We start from the raw sequence: 21,051 nt of genomic DNA on the forward strand, positions 1-21,051 counted from the left end.
CCCTGGGAGGATCCCGACACACTGTGAGACCCCACACACCCCTGACAGGGTCCTGACACACTGTGAGACCCCACACACACCCCTGGCAGGGTCCTGACTCTCCGTGAGACGCCACACACCCCTGGCAGTGTCCTGACACACTGTGAGACCCCACACAGCCCTGGCAGAGTACTGACACACTGTGAGACCCCACACACCCCTGGCAGGGTCCTGACACACTATGAGACCCCACACACCCCTGGCAGGGTCCTGATACACTGTGAGACCCCAAGCACCCCTGGCAGGGTCCTGACACACTGTGAGACCCAACATACACCCCTGGCAGGGTCCTGATACACTGTGAGACCCCACACACCCCTGACAGGGTCCTGACACACTGTGAGACCCCACACACCCCTGGCAGGGTCCTGACACTCTGTGAGACCGCACACACCCCGGACAGGGTCCTGACACTCTGTGAGACCCCAAACTCCCCTGGCAGGGTCCCGACATTCTGTGAGACCCCACACACCCCTGGCAGGGTCCTGACTCTTCGTTAGACCCGACACACACCCCTGACAGGGTCCTGACACTCTGTGAGACCCCACACACACCCCTGATAGGGTCCTGACACTCTGTGAGACCCCACACACACCCCTGCCAGAGTCCTGACATTCTGTGAGACCCCACAAACACCGCTGGCAGAGTCCTGACACACTGTGAGACCCCACACACCCCTGGCAGGGTCCTGACACACTGTGAGACCCCACACACCCCTGGCAGGGTCCCGACACACTGTTTGACCCCACACACCCCTGGCAGGGTCCTGACTCACTGTGAGAGCCCACACACCCCTGGCCGGGTCCTGACACACTGTGAGAGCCCACACACCGCTGGCAGGGTCCTGATACACTGTGAGACCCCACACACACCCCTGATAGGGTCCTGACACTCTGTGAGACCCCACACACACCCCTGATAGGGTCCTGACACTCTGTGAGACCCCACACACACCCCTGCCAGAGTCCTGACATTCTGTGAGACCCCACAAACACCGCTGGCAGAGTCCTGACACACTGTGAGACCCCACACACCCCTGGCAGGGTCCTGACACACTGTGAGACCCCACACACCCCTGGCAGGGTCCCGACACACTGTTTGACCCCACACACCCCTGACAGGGTCCCGACACACTGTGAGACCCCACCCACCCCTGGCAGGGTCCTGACTCACTGTGAGACCCCACACACACCCCTGATAGGGTCCTGACACTCTGTGAGACCCCACACACACCCCTGCCAGAGTCCTGACATTCTGTGAGACCCCACAAACACCGCTGGCAGAGTCCTGACACACTGTGAGACCCCACACACCCCTGGCAGGGTCCTGACACACTGTGAGACCCCACACACCCCTGGCAGGGTCCTGATACACTGTGAGACCCCACACACCCCTGGCAGGGTCCCGACACACTGTTTGACCCCACACACCCCTGGCAGGGTACTGACTCACTGTGAGACCCCACACACCCCTGGCAGGGTCCCGACACACTGTTTGACCCCACACACCCCTGGCAGGGTCCTGACTCACTGTGAGAGCCCACACACCCCTGGCCGGGTCCTGACACACTGTGAGAGCCCACACACCCCTGGCAGGGTCCTGATACACTGTGAGACCCCACACACCCCTGGCAGGGTCCCGACACACAGTGAGACCCCACACACTCCGCTGGCTGGGTCCTGACACACTGTGAGACTCCACACACCCCTGGCAGGGTCCCGACACACTGTGAGACCCCACCCACCCCTGGCAGGGTCCTGACTCACTGTGAGAGCCCACACACCCCTGGCAGGGTCCCGACACACAGTGAGACCCCACACACTCCGCTGGCAGGGTCCTGACACACTGTGAGACCCCACACACCCCTGGCAGGGTCCCGACACACAGTGAGACCCCACACACCCCTGGCAGGGTCCTGACACACTGTGAGACCCCACACACCCCTGACAGCGTCCTGACACACTGTGAGACCCCACACACCCCTGACAGGGTCCTGACACACTGTGAGACCCCACACACCCCTGGCAGGGTCCCGACACACAGTGAAACCCCACACACCCCTGGCAGGGTCCTGACACACTGTGAGACCCCACACACCCCTGACAGCGTCCTGACACACTGTGAGACCCCACACACCCCTGACAGGGTCCTGACACACTGTGAGACCCCACACACCCCTGGCAGGGTCCTGATACACTGTGAGACCCCACACACCCCTGGCAGGGTCCCGACACACTGTGAGACCCCGCACACCCCTGGCAGGGTCCCGACACACTGTGAGACCCCACACACCCCTGGCAGGGTCCTGACACACTGTGAGACCCCACACACCCCTGGCAGGGTCCCGACACACTGTTTGACCCCACACACCCCTGGCCGGGTCCTGACACACTGTGAGAGCCCACGCACCCCTGGCAGGGTCCTGTTACACTGTGAGACCCCACGCACCCCTGGCAGGGTCCCGACACACAGTGAGACCCCACACACTCCGCTGGCAGGGTCCTGACACTCTGTGAGACCCCACACACTCCGCTAGCAGGGTCCTGACACACTGTGAGACCCCACAAACCCCTGGGAGGGTCCCGACACTCTGTGAGACTCCACACACCCCTGGCAGGGTCCCGACACACTGTGAGACCCCACACACCCCTGGCAGGGTCCTGACACTCTGTGAGACCGCACACACCCCGGACAGGGTCCTGACACTCTGTGAGTCCCCAAACTCCCCTGGCAGGGTCCCGACATTCTGTGAGACCCCACACACCCCTGGCAGGGTCCTGACTCTTCGTTAGACCCGACACACACCCCTGACAGGGTCCTGACACTCTGTGAGACCCCACACACACCCCTGATAGGGTCCTGACACTCTGTGAGACCCCACACACACCCCTGCCAGAGTCCTGACATTCTGTGAGACCCCACAAACACCGCTGGCAGAGTCCTGACACACTGTGAGACCCCACACACCCCTGGCAGGGTCCTGACACACTGTGAGACCCCACACACCCCTGGCAGGGTCCCGACACACTGTTTGACCCCACACACCCCTGGCAGGGTCCTGACTCACTGTGAGAGCCCTCACACCCCTGGCCGGGTCCTGACACACTGTGAGAGCCCACACACCCCTGGCAGGGTCCTGACACACTGTGAGAGCCCACACACCCCTGGCAGGGTCCCGACACACAGTGAGACCCCACACACTCCGCTGGCAGGGTCCTGACACACTGTGAGACTCCACACACCCCTGGCAGGGTCCCGACACACTGTGAGACCCCACCCACCCCTGACAGGGTCCTGACTCACTGTGAGACCCCACACACACCCCTGATAGGGTCCTGACACTCTGTGAGACCCCACACACACCCCTGCCAGAGTCCTGACATTCTGTGAGACCCCACAAACACCGCTGGCAGAGTCCTGACACACTGTGAGACCCCACACACCCCTGGCAGGGTCCTGACACACTGTGAGACCCCACACACCCCTGGCAGGTTCCCGACACACTGTGAGACCCCACACACCCCTGGCAGTGTCCTGACACTCCGTGAGACCCCACACACCCCTGGCAGTGTCCTGACACACTGTGAGACCCCACACAGCCCTGGCAGGGTCCTGACACACTGTGAGACCCCACACACCCCTGGCAGGGACCTGACACACTGTGAGACCCCACACACCCCTGGGAGGATCCCGACACACTGTGAGACCCCACACACCCCTGACAGGGTCCTGACACACTGTGAGACCCCACACACACCCCTGGCAGGGTCCTGACTCTCCGTGAGACGCCACACACCCCTGGCAGTGTCCTGACACACTGTGAGACCCCACACAGCCCTGGCAGAGTACTGACACACTGTGAGACCCCACACACCCCTGGCAGGGTCCTGACACACTATGAGACCCCACACACCCCTGGCAGGGTCCTGATAGACTGTGAGACCCCAAGCACCCCTGGCAGGGTCCTGACACACTGTGAGACCCAACATACACCCCTGACAGGGTCCTGACACACTGTGAGACCCCACACACCCCTGACAGGGTCCCGACACACTGTGAGACCCCACACACCCCTGGCAGGATCCCGACACACTGTGAGACTCCACACACCCCTGACAGGGTCTTGACACTCTGTGAGACCCCACACACCCCTGACAGGGTCATGACACTCTGTGAGACCCCACACACCCCTGACAGGGTCCTGACACTCTGTGAGACCCCACACACCGCTGGCAGGGTCCTGACACACTGTGAGACCCCACACACCCCTGGCAGGTTCCCGACACACTGTGAGACCCCACACACCCCTGGCAGTGTCCTGACACTCCGTGAGACCCCACACACCCCTGGCAGTGTCCTGACACACTGTGAGACCCCACACAGCCCTGGCAGGGTCCTGACACACTGTGAGACCCCACACACCCCTGGCAGGGACCTGACACACTGTGAGACCCCACACACCCCTGGGAGGATCCCGACACACTGTGAGACCCCACACACCCCTGACAGGGTCCTGACACACTGTGAGACCCCACACACACCCCTGGCAGGGTCCTGACTCTCCGTGAGACGCCACACACCCCTGGCAGTGTCCTGACACACTGTGAGACCCCACACAGCCCTGGCAGAGTACTGACACACTGTGAGACCCCACACACCCCTGGCAGGGTCCTGACACACTATGAGACCCCACACACCCCTGGCAGGGTCCTGATACACTGTGAGACCCCAAGCACCCCTGGCAGGGTCCTGACACACTGTGAGACCCAACATACACCCCTGGCAGGGTCCTGATACACTGTGAGACCCCACACACCCCTGACAGGGTCCTGACACACTGTGAGACCCCACACACCCCTGGCAGGGTCCTGACACTCTGTGAGACCGCACACACCCCGGACAGGGTCCTGACACTCTGTGAGACCCCAAACTCCCCTGGCAGGGTCCCGACATTCTGTGAGACCCCACACACCCCTGGCAGGGTCCTGACTCTTCGTTAGACCCGACACACACCCCTGACAGGGTCCTGACACTCTGTGAGACCCCACACACACCCCTGATAGGGTCCTGACACTCTGTGAGACCCCACACACACCCCTGCCAGAGTCCTGACATTCTGTGAGACCCCACAAACACCGCTGGCAGAGTCCTGACACACTGTGAGACCCCACACACCCCTGGCAGGGTCCTGACACACTGTGAGACCCCACACACCCCTGGCAGGGTCCCGACACACTGTTTGACCCCACACACCCCTGGCAGGGTCCTGACTCACTGTGAGAGCCCACACACCCCTGGCCGGGTCCTGACACACTGTGAGAGCCCACACACCGCTGGCAGGGTCCTGATACACTGTGAGACCCCACACACCCCTGGCAGGGTCCTGACACACTGTGAGAGCCCACACACCCCTGACAGGGTCCTGATACACTGTGAGACCCCACACACCCCTGGCAGGGTCCCGACACACAGTGAGACCCCACACACTCCGCTGGCAGGGTCCTGACACACTGTGAGACTCCACACACCCCTGGCAGGGTCCCGACACACTGTGAGACCCCACCCACCCCTGGCAGGGTCCTGACTCACTGTGAGACCCCACACACACCCCTGATAGGGTCCTGACACTCTGTGAGACCCCACACACTCCCCTGCCAGAGTCCTGACATTCTGTGAGACCCCACAAACACCGCTGGCAGAGTCCTGACACACTGTGAGACCCCACACACCCCTGGCAGGGTCCTGACACACTGTGAGACCCCACACACCCCTGGCAGGGTCCTGATACACTGTGAGACCCCACACACCCCTGGCAGGGTCCCGACACACTGTTTGACCCCACACACCCCTGGCAGGGTACTGACTCACTGTGAGACCCACCACACCCCTGGCAGGGTCCCGACACACTGTTTGACCCCACACACCCCTGCAGGGTCCTGACTCACTGTGAGAGCCCACACACCCCTGGCCGGGTCCTGACACACTGTGAGAGCCCACACACCCCTGGCAGGGTCCTGATACACTGTGAGACCCCACACACCCCTGGCAGGGTCCCGACACACAGTGAGACCCACACACTCCGCTGGCTGGGTTCCTGACACACTGGAGACTCCACACACCCCTGCAGGGTCCCGACACACTGTGAGACCCCCACCCACCCCTGGCAGGGTCCTGACTCACTGTGAGAGCCCACACACCCCTGGCAGGGTCCCGACACACAGTGAGACCCCACACACTCCGCTGGCAGGGTCCTGACACACTGTGAGACCCCACACACCCCTGGCAGGGTCCCGACACACAGTGAGACCCCACACACCCCTGGCAGGGTCCTGACACACTGTGAGACCCCACACACCCCTGACAGCGTCCTGACACCTGTGAGGACCCCACACACCCCTGACAGGGTCCTGACACACTGTGAGACCCCACACACCCCTGGCAGGGTCCCGACACACAGTGAAACCCCACACACCCCTGGCAGGGTCCTGACACACTGTGAGACCCCACACACACCCTGACAGCGTCCTGACACACTGTGAGACCCCACACACCCCTGACAGGGTCCTGACACACTGTGAGACCCCACACACCCCTGGCAGGTCCTGATACACTGTGAGACCCCACACACCCCTGGCAGGGTCCCGACACACTGTGAGACCCCGCACACCCCTGGCAGGGTCCCGACACACTGTGAGACCCCACACACCCCGGCAGGGTCCTGACACACTGTGAGACCCCACACACCCCTGGCAGGGTCCCGACACACTGTTTGACCCCACACACCCCTGGCCTGGGTCCTGACACACTGTGAGAGCCCACGCACCCCTGGCAGGGTCCTGTTACACTGTGAGACCCCACGCACCCCTGGCAGGGTCCCGACACACAGTGAGACCCCACACACTCCGCTGGCAGGGTCCTGACACTCTGTGAGACCCCACACACTCCGCTAGCAGGGTCCTGACACACTGTGAGACCCCACAAACCCCTGGGAGGGTCCCGACACTCGTGAGACTCCACACACCCCTGGCAGGGTCCCGACACACTGTGAGACCCCACACACCCCTGGCAGGGTCCTGACACTCTGTGAGACCGCACACACCCCGGACAGGGTCCTGACACTCTGTGAGTCCCCAAACTCCCCTGGCAGGGTCCCGACATTCTGTGAGACCCCACACACCCTGGCAGGGTCCTGACTCTTCGTTAGACCCGACACACACCCCTGACAGGGTCCTGACACTCTGTGAGACCCCACACACACCCCTGATAGGGTCCTGACACTCTGTGAGACCCCACACACACCTACCCTGCCAGAGTCCTGACATTCTGTGAGACCCCACAAACACCGCTGGCAGAGTCCTGACACACTGTGAGACCCCACACACCCCTGGCAGGACCTGACACACTGTGAGACCCCACACACCCTGGCAGGGTCCCGACACACTGTTTGACCCCACACACCCCTGGCAGGGTCCTGACTCACTGTGAGAGCCCTCACACCCCTGGCCGGGTCCTGACACACTGTGAGAGCCCACACACCCCTGGCAGGGTCCTGACACACTGTGAGAGCCCACACACCCCTGGCAGGGTCCCGACACACAGTGAGACCCCACACACTCCGCTGGCAGGGTCCTGACACACTGTGAGACTCCACACACCCCTGGCAGGGTCCCGACACACTGTGAGACCCCACCCACCCCTGACAGGGTCCTGACTCACTGTGAGACCCCACACACACCCCTGATAGGGTCCTGACACTCTGTGAGACCCCACACACACCCCTGCCAGAGTCCTGACATTCTGTGAGACCCACAAACACCGCTGGCAGAGTCCTGACACACTGTGAGACCCCACACACCCCTGCAGGGTCCTGACACACTGTGAGACCCCACACACCCCTGGCAGGGTCCCGACACACTGTTTGACCCCACACACCCCTGGCAGGGTCCTGACTCACTGTGAGACCACACAACACCCCTGACAGGGTCCTGACTCACTGTGAGACCCCACACACCCTGGCAGAGTCCTGACACACAGTGAGACCCCACACACCCCTGGCCGGGTCCTGACACACAGTGAGACCCCACACACCCCCTGGCAGGGTCCTGACACCTTGTGAGACCCAACACACCGCTGGCAGGGTCCTGATACACTGTGAGAGCCCACACACCCCTGGCAGGGTCCTGACACACAGTGAGAGCCCACACACCCCTGGCAGGGTCCTGACACACAGTGAGAGCCCACACACCCCTGGCAGGGTCCCGACACACTGTTTGACCCCACACACCCCTGGCAGGGTCCTGACTCACTGTGAGAGCCCACACACCCCTGGCCGGGTCCTGACACACTGTGAGAGCCCACACACCCCTGGCAGGGTCCTGACACACTGTGAGACCCCACACACCGCTGGCAGGGTCCTGATACACTGTGAGACCCCACACACCCCTGGCAGGGTCCTGACACACTGTGAGAGCCCACACACCCCTGGCAGGGTCCTGATACACTGTGAGACCCCACACACCCCTGGCAGGGTCCCGACACACAGTGAGACCCCACACACTCCGCTGGCAGGGTCCTGACACACTGTGAGACTCCACACACCCCTGGCAGGGTCCCGACACACTGTGAGACCCCACCCACCCCTGGCAGGGTCCTGACTCACTGTGAGACCCCACACACACCCCTGATAGGGTCCTGACACTCTGTGAGACCCCACACACACCCCTGACAGGGTCCTGACACACTGTGAGACCCCACACACCCCTCACAGGGTCCTGACACACTGTGAGACCCCACACACCCCTGGCAGGGTCCTGACACACTGTGAGACCCCACACACCCCTGGCAGGGTCCCGACACACTGTTTGACCCCACACACCCCTGGCAGGGTCCTGACTCACTGTGAGACCACACAATACCCCTGACAGGGTCCTGACTCACTGTGAGAGCCCACACACCGCTGGCAGGGTCCTGACACACTGTGAGACCCCACACACCCCTGGCAGGGTCCCGACACACTGTGAGACCCCACACGCCCCTGGCAGGGTCCCGACACACTGTTTGACCCCACACACCCCTGGCAGGGTCCTGACTCACTGTGAGAGCCCACACACCCCTGGCCGGGTCCTGACACACTGTGAGACCCCACACACCGCTGGCAGGGTCCTGATACACTGTGAGAGCCCACACACCCCTGGCAGGGTCCTGATACACTGTGAGACCCCACAAACACCGCTGGCAGTGTCCTGACACACTGTGAGACCCCACACACCCCTGGCAGGGTCCTGACACACTGTGAGACCCCACACACCCCTGGCAGGGTCCCGACACACTGTTTGACCCCACACACCCCTGGCAGGGTCCTGACTCACTGTGAGACCACACAACACCCCTGACAGGGTCCTGACTCACTGTGAGACCCCACACACCCCTGGCAGAGTCCTGACACACAGTGAGACCCCACACACCCCTGGCCGGGTCCTGACACACAGTGAGACCCCACACACCCCTGGCAGGGTCCTGACACCTTGTGAGACCCCACACACCGCTGGCAGGGTCCTGATACACTGTGAGAGCCCACACACCCCTGGCAGGGTCCTGACACACAGTGAGAGCCCACACACCCCTGGCAGGGTCCTGACACACAGTGAGAGCCCACACACCCCTGGCAGGGTCCCGACACACTGTTTGACCCCACACACCCCTGGCAGGGTCCTGACTCACTGTGAGAGCCCACACACCCCTGGCCGGGTCCTGACACACTGTGAGAGCCCACACACCCCTGGCAGGGTCCTGACACACTGTGAGACCCCACACACCGCTGGCAGGGTCCTGATACACTGTGAGACCCCACACACCCCTGGCAGGGTCCTGACACACTGTGAGAGCCCACACACCCCTGGCAGGGTCCTGATACACTGTGAGACCCCACACACCCCTGGCAGGGTCCCGACACACAGTGAGACCCCACACACTCCGCTGGCAGGGTCCTGACACACTGTGAGACTCCACACACCCCTGGCAGGGTCCCGACACACTGTGAGACCCCACCCACCCCTGGCAGGGTCCTGACTCACTGTGAGACCCCACACACACCCCTGATAGGGTCCTGACACTCTGTGAGACCCCACACACACCCCTGACAGGGTCCTGACACACTGTGAGACCCCACACACCCCTGACAGGGTCCTGACACACTGTGAGACCCCACACACCCCTGGCAGGGTCCTGACACACTGTGAGACCCCACACACCCCTGGCAGGGTCCCGACACACTGTTTGACCCCACACACCCCTGGCAGGGTCCTGACTCACTGTGAGACCACACAACACCCCTGACAGGGTCCTGACTCACTGTGAGAGCCCACACACCGCTGGCAGGGTCCTGACACACTGTGAGACCCCACACACCCCTGGCAGGGTCCCGACACACTGTGAGACCCCACACACCCCTGGCAGGGTCCCGACACACTGTTTGACCCCACACACCCCTGGCAGGGTCCTGACTCACTGTGAGAGCCCACACACCCCTGGCCGGGTCCTGACACACTGTGAGACCCCACACACCGCTGGCAGGGTCCTGATACACTGTGAGAGCCCACACACCCCTGGCAGGGTCCTGATACACTGTGAGACCCCACACACCCCTGGCAGGGTCCCGACACACAGTGAGACCCCACACACTCTGCTGGCAGGGTCCTGACACACTGTGAGACTCCACACACCCCTGGCAGGGTCCCGACACACTGTGAGACCCCACCCACCCCTGGCAGGGTCCTGACTCACTGTGAGAGCCCACACACCCCTGGCAGGGTCCCGACACACAGTGAGACCCCACACACTCCGCTGGCAGGGTCCTGACACACTGTGAGACCCCACACACCCCTGGCAGGGTCCCGACACACAGTGAGACCCCACACACCCCTGGCAGGGTCCTGACACACTGTGAGACCCCACACACCCCTGACAGCGTCCTGACACACTGTGAGACCCCACACACCCCTGACAGGGTCCTGACACACAGTGAGAGCCCACACACCCCTGGCAGGGTCCTGACACACAGTGAGAGCCCACACACCCCTGGCAGGGTCCCGACACACTGTTTGACCCCACACACCCCTGGCAGGGTCCTGACTCACTGTGAGAGCCCACACACCCCTGGCCGGGTCCTGACACACTGTGAGAGCCCACACACCCCTGGCAGGGTCCTGACACACTGTGAGACCCCACACACCGCTGGCAGGGTCCTGATACACTGTGAGACCCCACACACCCCTGGCAGGGTCCTGACACACTGTGAGAGCCCACACACCCCTGGCAGGGTCCTGATACACTGTGAGACCCCACACACCCCTGGCAGGGTCCCGACACACAGTGAGACCCCACACACTCCGCTGGCAGGGTCCTGACACACTGTGAGACTCCACACACCCCTGGCAGGGTCCCGACACACTGTGAGACCCCACCCACCCCTGGCAGGGTCCTGACTCACTGTGAGACCCCACACACACCCCTGATAGGGTCCTGACACTCTGTGAGACCCCACACACACCCCTGACAGGGTCCTGACACACTGTGAGACCCCACACACCCCTGACAGGGTCCTGACACACTGTGAGACCCCACACACCCCTGGCAGGGTCCTGACACACTGTGAGACCCCACACACCCCTGGCAGGGTCCCGACACACTGTTTGACCCCACACACCCCTGGCAGGGTCCTGACTCACTGTGAGACCACACAATACCCCTGACAGGGTCCTGACTCACTGTGAGAGCCCACACACCGCTGGCAGGGTCCTGACACACTGTGAGACCCCACACACCCCTGGCAGGGTCCCGACACACTGTGAGACCCCACACACCCCTGGCAGGGTCCCGACACACTGTTTGACCCCACACACCCCTGGCAGGGTCCTGACTCACTGTGAGAGCCCACACACCCCTGGCCGGGTCCTGACACACTGTGAGACCCCACACACCGCTGGCAGCGTCCTGATACACTGTGAGAGCCCACACACCCCTGGCAGGGTCCTGATACACTGTGAGACCCCACACACCCCTGGCAGGGTCCCGACACACAGTGAGACCCCACACACTCCGCTGGCAGGGTCCTGACACACTGTGAGACTCCACACACCCCTGGCAGGGTCCCGACACACTGTGAGACCCCACCCACCCCTGGCAGGGTCCTGACTCACTGTGAGAGCCCACACACCCCTGGCAGGGTCCCGACACACAGTGAGACCCCACACACTCCGCTGGCAGGGTCCAGACACACTGTGAGACCCCACACACCCCTGGCAGGGTCCCGACACACAGTGAGACCCCACACACCCCTGGCAGGGTCCTGACACACTGTGAGACCCCACACACCCCTGACAGCGTCCTGACACACTGTGAGACCCCACACACCCCTGACAGGGTCCTGACACACTGTGAGACCCCACACACCCCTGGCAGGGTCCCGACACACAGTGAGACCCCACACACCCCTGGCAGGGTCCTGACACACTGTGAGACCCCACACACCCCTGACAGCGTCCTGACACACTGTGAGACCCCACACACCCCTGACAGGGTCCTGACACACTGTGAGACCCCACACACCCCTGGCAGGGTCCTGATACACTGTGAGACCCCACACACCCCTGGCAGGGTCCCGACACACTGTGAGACCCCGCACACCCCTGGCAGGGTCCCGACACACTGTGAGACCCCACACACCCCTGGCAGGGTCCTGACACACTGTGAGACCCCACACACCCCTGGCAGGGTCCCGACACACTGTTTGACCCCACACACCCCTGGCCGGGTCCTGACACACTGTGAGAGCCCACGCACCCCTGGCAGGGTCCTGTTACACTGTGAGACCCCACGCACCCCTGGCAGGGTCCCGACACACAGTGAGACCCCACACACTCCGCTGGCAGGGTCCTGACACTCTGTGAGACCCCACACACTCCGCTGGCAGGGTCCTGACACACTGTGAGACCCCACAAACCCCTGGGAGGGTCCCGACACTCTGTGAGACTCCACACACCCCTGGCAGGGTCCCGACACACTGTGAGACCCCACACACCCCTGGCAGGGTCCTGATTCACTGTGAGAGCCCACACACCCCTGGCCGGGTCCTGATACACTGTGAGACCCCACACACCCCTGGCAGGGTCCCGACACACAGTGAGACCGCACACACTCCGCTGGCAGGGTCCTGACACACTGTGAGACCCCACACACCCCTGACGTGGTCCTGACACACTGTGAGACCCCACACACCCCTGGCAGGGTCCTGACACTCTGTGAGAGCCCACACACACCTGGCAGGGTCCTGACACACAGTGAGACCCCAGACGCCCCTGGCAGGGTCCTGACACACTGTGAGACCCCACACACTCCGCTGGCAGGGTCCTGACACACTGTGAGACCCCACACACCCCTGACGTGGTCCTGACACACTGTGAGACCCCACACACCCCTGGCAGGGTCCTGACACTCTGTGAGAGCCCACACACCCCTGGCAGGGTCCTGACACACTGTGAGACCCCACACACTCCGCTGGCAGGGTCCTGACACACTGTGAGAGCCCACACACCCCTGACAGGGTCCTGACACACTGTGAGACCCCACACACTCCGCTGGCAGGGTCCTGACACTCTGTGAGAGCCCACACACACCTGGCAGGGTCCTGACACACAGTGAGACCCCAGACGCCCCTGGCAGGGTCCTGACACACTGTGAGACCCCACACACCCCTGGCAGGGTCCTGACACACTGTGAGACCCCACACACCCCTGGCAGGATCCCGACACACTGTGAGACCCCACACACCCCTGGCAGGATCCAGACACACTGTGAGACCCCACACACCCCTGGCAGGGTCCTGACACACTGTGAGACCCCACACACCCCTGGCAGGGTCCCGACACACTGTGAGAGCCCAGATGCCCCTGGCAGGGTCCTGACACACTGTGAGACCCCACACACCCCTGGCAGGGTCCTGACACACTGTGAGACCCCACACACCCCTGACAGGGTCCTGACACACTGTGAGACCCCACACACTCTGAGAACCCTGTCAGGCACTAAAGAATCGGTGCGAGATTAGAAGGAAAGTAATACTGAGGAGCTGTTCATGGGTTCATTGCCCATTCGGGAATCCGGCGGTGGAGGGGGAGCAGCTGTTTTTGAATAATGAGACCACTCACATTCGCCTGCACCGCTACCACTCGCCGGATGTTCTTTTCTCCACTATCCTCTATCAACTTCAGAGGCGGTTAAGGCCATAAGACACAGGAGCAGAATCAGGCCCTTCAGCCCACCGAGTCTGCACCGCCATTCCATCAGGGCTGATCCTGAAAGTCCCGCCGAGTCCGGCGTCCCCTGTCGTCCCACGGCGACGGTCGCCGAGGTCGCAGCTCTTCCCGATTCCGATGTTTGGGCTGAACCCTGTGACCGCGCCCGCGTGCTTTCAGGGCCACGCCGCCGGCCGATCGGACCTGCGCAAGAGCGAGCAGGTGTCGCTGGCGGGAGCCGCCGCCGGGACACGCCCCCCCCCCGCCCCCCCGCGAGGCGACTCGGACAGGAGACGATAAAGTAGCAAACGTGACGGTCGGGGGGGGGGTGGGGAGGAACCCTCGGGTGGGCAGCGGCGGAGGTCGGAGGTGTGGTGCCTAAGCGTGCAGGGGGGAGTGAGGGTGCTGCGGGGCCGTGGAGAGGAGGGGCCAACGTGCAGCTAGGCTCAGTGGGGGCTGCCGAACCATCTTCATGGCTGGAGCCATTGACGAGCCTGTCAGCTTGGAGATCGGGGGTATGGCGGGTGGAGAGGCATGGGTACAGGCCAACACCCAGCCCCCAGACACTAGGCAGCGTCGCTCCATCCCAAGCAATCGGTTTATTGACATTAGTTTTGCTAGAGAGGCTCCAGAGGATTTAAACTAGATACGAGGGGTGAGGGACACCAGAGAGTCGGGACAGATGTATGGGAGAAGGGAGAAAAAGACAGTAAAGTTCTTTGTACTGTTAGAGATAAACAGAGAGGAGGAGGTGGGGAATTTCTTAAATGCATTTATTTCAATGCTAGGAGCATTGTAAGAAATGTGGATGAGCTTAGAGCATGGATTGATACCTGGAATTATGATGTTGTCGCTATTAGTGAAACATGGTTGCAGGAGGGGTGTGATTGGCAACTAAATATTCCTGGATTTCATTACTTCAGGTGTGATAGAGTCGGAGGGGCCAGAGTGGGAGGTGTTGCGTTGCTTGTCAGACGAAATATTATAATGGTACTCTGGCAGAACAGATTAGAGGGCTCGTCTAGGGAGGCTATTTGGGTGGAATTGAGGAATGGGAAAGGTGTAGTAACACTTATAGGGGTGTATTATAGACCACCTAATGGGGAGAGAGAATTGGAGGAGCAAATTTGCAAGGAGATGGCAGATATTTGTAGTAAGCACAAGGTTGTGATTGTTGGAGATTTTAATTTTCCACTCATAGACTGGGAAGCCCATTCTGTAAAAGGGCTGGATGGTTTGGAGTTTGTAAAATGTGTGCAGGATAGTTTTTTGCAGCAATGCATAGAGGTACCAACTAGAGAAGGGGCAGTGTTGGATTTTCTGTTAGGGAATGAGATAGGTCAGGTGACGGAGGTATGTGTTTGGGGAGCACTTCGGGTCCAGTGATCACAATGCCTTTAGTTTCAGTATAATTATGGAGAAGGATAGGACTGGACCCACGGTTGAAATTTTTGATTGAAGAAAGGCTAACTTTGAGGAATTGTGAAAGGATTTAGAAGGAGTGGATTGGGACAATTTGTTTTATGGGAAGGATGTAATAGAGAAATGGAGGTCATTTAAAGGTGAAATTTTGAGGGTACAGAATATTTAAGTTTCTGTTAGGTTGAAAGGAAAGGTTAAAAGTTTGAGAGAGCCATGGTTTTCAAGGGATATTGAAAACTTGTTTGGGAAAAGGAGAGGTATCTACAATAAATATAGGCAGCATGGAGTAAATGAGGTGCTCGAGGAATATAAAGAATGTAAGAAGAATATTAAGAAAGAAATTAGAAAAGCTAAAATAAGATATGAGGTTGCTTTGGCAAGTAAGGTGAAAATAAATCCAAAGGGTTTCTACAGTTATATTAATAGCAAAAGGATAGTGAGGGATAAAATCGGTCCCTTAGAGAATCAGAGTGGACAGCTATGTGTGAAGCTGAAAGAGATGGGGGAGATTTTGAACAATTTCTTGTCTTTGGTATTCACTAAGGAGAAGGATATTGAATTGTGTGAGGTAAGGGAAACAAGTAGGGAAATTATGGAAACTATTACAATTAAAGAGGAGGAAGTACTGACACTTTTAAGGAATATAAAAGTGGATAAATCTCCAGATCCTTTCAGGATATTCCCTCGGGCCTTGAGGGAAGTTAGTGTAGAAATAGCAGGGGCTCTGTCAGAAATATTTCAAATGTCATTAGACACGGGGATTGTGCCGGAGGATTGGCGTATTGCTCATGTGGTTCCATTGTTTAAAAAGGGTTCTAAGAGTAAACCTAGCAATTATAGGCCGGTCAGTTTGATGTCAGTGGTGGGTAAGTTAGTGGAAAGTATTCTTAGAGATGGTATATATAATTATTTGGATAGACAGGGTCTGATTAGGGACAGTCAGCATGCATTTGTGTGTGGAAGGTCATGTTTGACAAATATTGAATTTTTTGAAGAGGTTACAAGGAAAGTTGATGAGGGTAAAGCAGTGGATGTTGTCTATATGGACTTCAGTAAGGCCTTTGACAAGGTTCCGCATGGAAGGTTAGTTAGGAAGGTTCAATCGTTAGGTATTAATATTGAAGTAGTCAAATGGATTCAACAGTGGCTGGATGGGAGATGCCAGAGAGTAGTGATGGATAACTGTTTGTCAGGTTGGAGGCCAGTGACTAGTGGTGTGCCTCAGGGATCTGTACTGGGTCCAATGTTGTTTGTCATATACATTAATGATCTGGATGATGGCGTGGCAAATTGGATTAGTAAGTATGCAGATGATACTAAGATAGATGGTACTGTGGATAATGAAGTAGGTTTTCAAAGCTTGCAGAGGGATTTAGGCCAGTTAGAAGAGTGGGCTGAAAGATGGCAGATGGAGTTTAATGCTGATAAGTGTGAGGTGCTACATTTTGGTAGGAATAATCCAAATAGGACATACATGGTAAATGGTAGGGCATTGAAGAATGCAGTAGAACAGAGTGTTCTAGAAATAATGGTGCATAGTTCCCTGAAGGTGGAATCTCCTGTCGATAGGGTGGTGAAGAAAGCTTTTGGTATGTTGACCTTTATAAATCAGAGAATTGAGTATAGGAGTTGGGATATAATGTTAAAATTGTACAAGGCATTGGTAAGGCCAAATTTGGAGCATTGTGTACAGTTCTGGTCACCGAATTATAGGAAAGATGTCAACAAAATAGAGAGAGTACAGAGAAGATTTACTAGAATGTTACCTGGGTTTCAGCACCTAAGTTACAGAGAAAGGTTGAACAAGTTAGGTCTTTATTCTTTGAAGCGTAGAATGTTGAGGGGGGACTTGATAGAGGTATTTAAAATTATGAGGGGGATAGATAGATCTGACATGGATAGGCTTTTTCCATTGAGAGTATGGGAGATTCAAACAAGAGGACATGAGTTGAGAGTTGGGGGGCAAAAGTTTAAGGGTAACACGAGGAGGAATTTCTTTACTCAGAGAGTGGCAGCTATGTGGAATGAGCTTCCTGTAGAAGTGGTAGAGGCAGGTTCGGTATTGTCATTTAAAGTAAAATTGGATAGGTGTATGGACAGGAAAGGAATGGAGGGTTATGGGCTGAGTGTGGATAGGTGGGACTAGGTGAGAGTAAGCATTCGGCACGGACCAGAAGGGCTGAGATGGCCTGTTTCCGTGCTGTAATTGTTATATGGTTATATTACAGAACGCCCCTCTGGAGCTTCCCGCTCCCTCCCCCTTTTCCCCTCTCCCTGCCCCCCTTCCCACTCTCCGTCCACAACAGAGACCCATACCAGAATGAGGTTTTTGATCACTCACATGTATATAACCATATAATTATTAGCTCAGCAGCATCACAATGTAATGCATAAAATTGTGCTGAAGTCTCAGGTCCCCGAGCTCTATACGTGTGCCTAAAACTTTAGCACGGTTCTGTTTGTGCAAACTTCCCTGGTGTCTTGTCAGTGTGTCTTGATTCACCTGGGCCACGGCGCACACCTTGGATTCATGTGGTTCATTCCAGTCGTCTCGTGAAGTGCTTCCTCTGACCTCTCAAGCTGATGAACGTTTTTCTCGGGCATTTGTATTTTCTTTAAGTGGAGACGTCTAACGCTGTTGTTCACTGTTTGGTTCCATGCAAGATGTTCAGCAGAGGCACAGGGAGGCAATGCGGGCACAGACCGAGGCACTGCGAGTGCCTACGATGCAGACGAGGGAGAAGATTCAAGCGTTCCCGCTGCTGGACCGATATGCCGAGGTCACGGTCGTCTCCACCGCTCGGCCGCGGAGGGTCGGGGAGCGTGTGCAGCCGGCGAGGGGCCAGGACGAAGATGAGCAGAGGGAGATGGGCCTCCGGACGGAGCTGGAGGAAATCCAGATGGATCAGCTGTTCCGGAGCGCATCCAGACCCGGGAGTTCGGCAGCAGTGGCCGGAGTGCCCGGGATCGGGAAAACAACAATGGTACAAAAGATCATTAATGACTGGGCCACGGGGAAAATATACCAACAATTCCAGTTTGTCTTCAGTTTCAAATTCCGGGATTTGAACAATCTGAACTGCAGAATAAACCTGAGGGAACTGATTCAGGATCAGTATCCTTACTTTGGGAATATCCTGGAAGAGGTCTGGAAGGACCCGGAGAAGTTGTTTTTTATATTTGACGGTCTGGATGAATTTAAGGACGGCATCGATTTTGCCAATGGCCGGGGAGACACGGAAGCTCAGCGCGAGTGCACGGATCCTGAAATCCGGTGCAAGGTGTCGGACGTTGTGTACAGTTTAATCCAGGGCAAGCTGCTCCCGGGGTGTTCGGTGCTGGTGACCACCCGCCCCACCGCGTTACACTTGCTGGGAAAGGCGGACGTCGGGGTCTGGGCTGAAATCCGGGGGCTGGTGGGGGAGAAGCGGAAGGAGTTCTTCAGCAGGTATTTTCAAGATCAGGCGGTGGCAGCAGATGTTTTCAAATACGTGGAGGGGTACGAGGTGCTGAACAGCTTGAGCGGCAGCCCCACTTACTGCCTCCTCCTCGCTCTGACACTGGGGCCCTACTTCGCCCTGAAAGCCCGCGACCCGCAGCTGCTCCTGAGGATCGTCACCCAGCTCCGCTCCTACGATCTTCACAACATCCTGAAAAACCAGGGCCGCGAGCTCAGAAGCCCCTACGACCTGCTGCTGAGGATTGGTCAGACAGCCTTCGCGGGAGCGCCGGGGAGCAACGTCATATTTACAGAAGGGGACGTGATCCGGTGCAAGTGGCCGCCATCCCAGTTCCTGTCCGGTGTGCCAGCGGATCCTCCGGAGAGGGAGGACTCTGCCCGCAGCACGGTGTGCACGTTCCCCTACCTCCCCGTCCAAGAGTTCATAGGCGCCCTGGCGCAATTCCTGACCCCGGACCCCGGGGACGTCCTGAACCTCCTGGCTGAATCCCGCGGCAAGAAGGGCGGGCGGTTCGAGATGTTACTCTGCTTTGCCGCGAGTCTCGGCGCCACTGGCTCAGCGTGGGTCCTGGAGGAGTTCCTGGGCCCCCTCCCCCAGCGGACAGCCGGCCGGGTGGTCGGCTGGGTGAGGGAGGAGGTTGGGCGTCAGGTCCGAGGCGCGTGGGGCGAGGCTGGCAAGAAGAGGCTGCTGAACACCCTGAGCTACCTGTTTGAGTCCCGGGATGGCGGGCTGGCGCAGGCTGCGCTGGGGTCCGTGGAAGCCCTCTCATTCCGCGGACTGCGCCTGAGCCCGATTGACTGCGCCGTCCTGTCTTACGCCATCGGGTTCTGCAACACGCTGAAGCGCCTCGACCTGACGGGCTGCCACCTCGAGAGCGAGAGACTCCAGCAGCTGGGACCAGGGCTGCACAAGTGCCAGGAGTTGAGGTAATTTTTAATGTATCTCCAGCTTCGAGCAGCGAAATTGTTCCACACTCCCTGTCCACTTTACTGGGTACACCCGCTCGTTAATGCGGACATCGGATCGGCCAATCACGTGGCAGAAACTCGGTGCATAAAAGCACGCAGACACGGTCAAGAGGTCCAGTTGAAGTTTAGACCAAGCATCAGAATGGGGGAAGCAATGTGATCCAAGTGACCGAAGTAGTAAAATTGATTCAACAGTGGCTGGATGGGAGATGCCCGAGAGTAGTGGTGGGTAACTGTTTGTCAGGTTGGAGGCCGGTGACTAGTGGTGTGTCTCAGGGATCTGTACTGGGTCCAATGTTGTTTGTCATATACATTAACGATCTGGATGATGGGGTGGTAAATTGGATTAGAAAGTATGCAGATGATACTAAGATAGGTGGTGTTGTGGATAATGAAGTAGGTTTTCAAAGCTTGCAGAGAGATTTAGGCCAGTTGGAAGAGTGGGCTGAAAGATGGCAGATGGAGTTTAATGCTGATAAATGTGAGGTGATACATTTTGGTAGGAATAATCCAAATAGGACATGCATGGTAAATGGTAGGGCATTGAAGAATGCAGTAGAACAGAGTGATCTAGGAATAATGGTGCATAGTTCCCTGAAGGTGGAATCTCATGAGTATAGGGTGGTGAAGAAAGCTTTTGGTATGTTGACCTTTATAAATCAGAGCATTGAGCATAGGAGTTGGGATGTAATGTTAAAATTGTACAAGGCATTGGTGGGGCTGAATTTGGAGTATTGTGTACAGTTCCGGTCACCGAATTATTGGAAAGATGTCAACAAACTAAAGAGAGTCCAGAGGAGATTTACTGGAATGTTACCTGGATTTCAGCACCTAAGTTAGAGGGAAAGGTTGAACAAGTTAGGTCTTTAT

The 21,051-nt window shown here is 58.5% G+C and overlaps 1 protein-coding gene across 4 annotated transcripts in view; it reads left to right on the forward strand.

The window, feature by feature from the left end:
- The window catches only part of LOC132388878 (protein NLRC3-like), a 143,827-nt gene that overhangs the window by 66,859 nt on the left and 55,917 nt on the right, over positions 1–21,051 (forward strand). For all 4 annotated transcript variants that reach the window (XM_059961310.1, XM_059961309.1, XM_059961308.1 and 1 more), the window contains one exon: positions 18,417–20,139. In XM_059961310.1, coding sequence (XP_059817293.1) covers positions 18,417–20,139 — 1,723 coding nt within the window. The remainder of the gene's footprint in view (positions 1–18,416; positions 20,140–21,051) is intronic.

Source organism: Hypanus sabinus, unplaced genomic scaffold, assembly GCF_030144855.1.
Source record: "Hypanus sabinus isolate sHypSab1 unplaced genomic scaffold, sHypSab1.hap1 scaffold_43, whole genome shotgun sequence".
Lineage (NCBI taxonomy): Eukaryota > Metazoa > Chordata > Chondrichthyes > Myliobatiformes > Dasyatidae > Hypanus > Hypanus sabinus.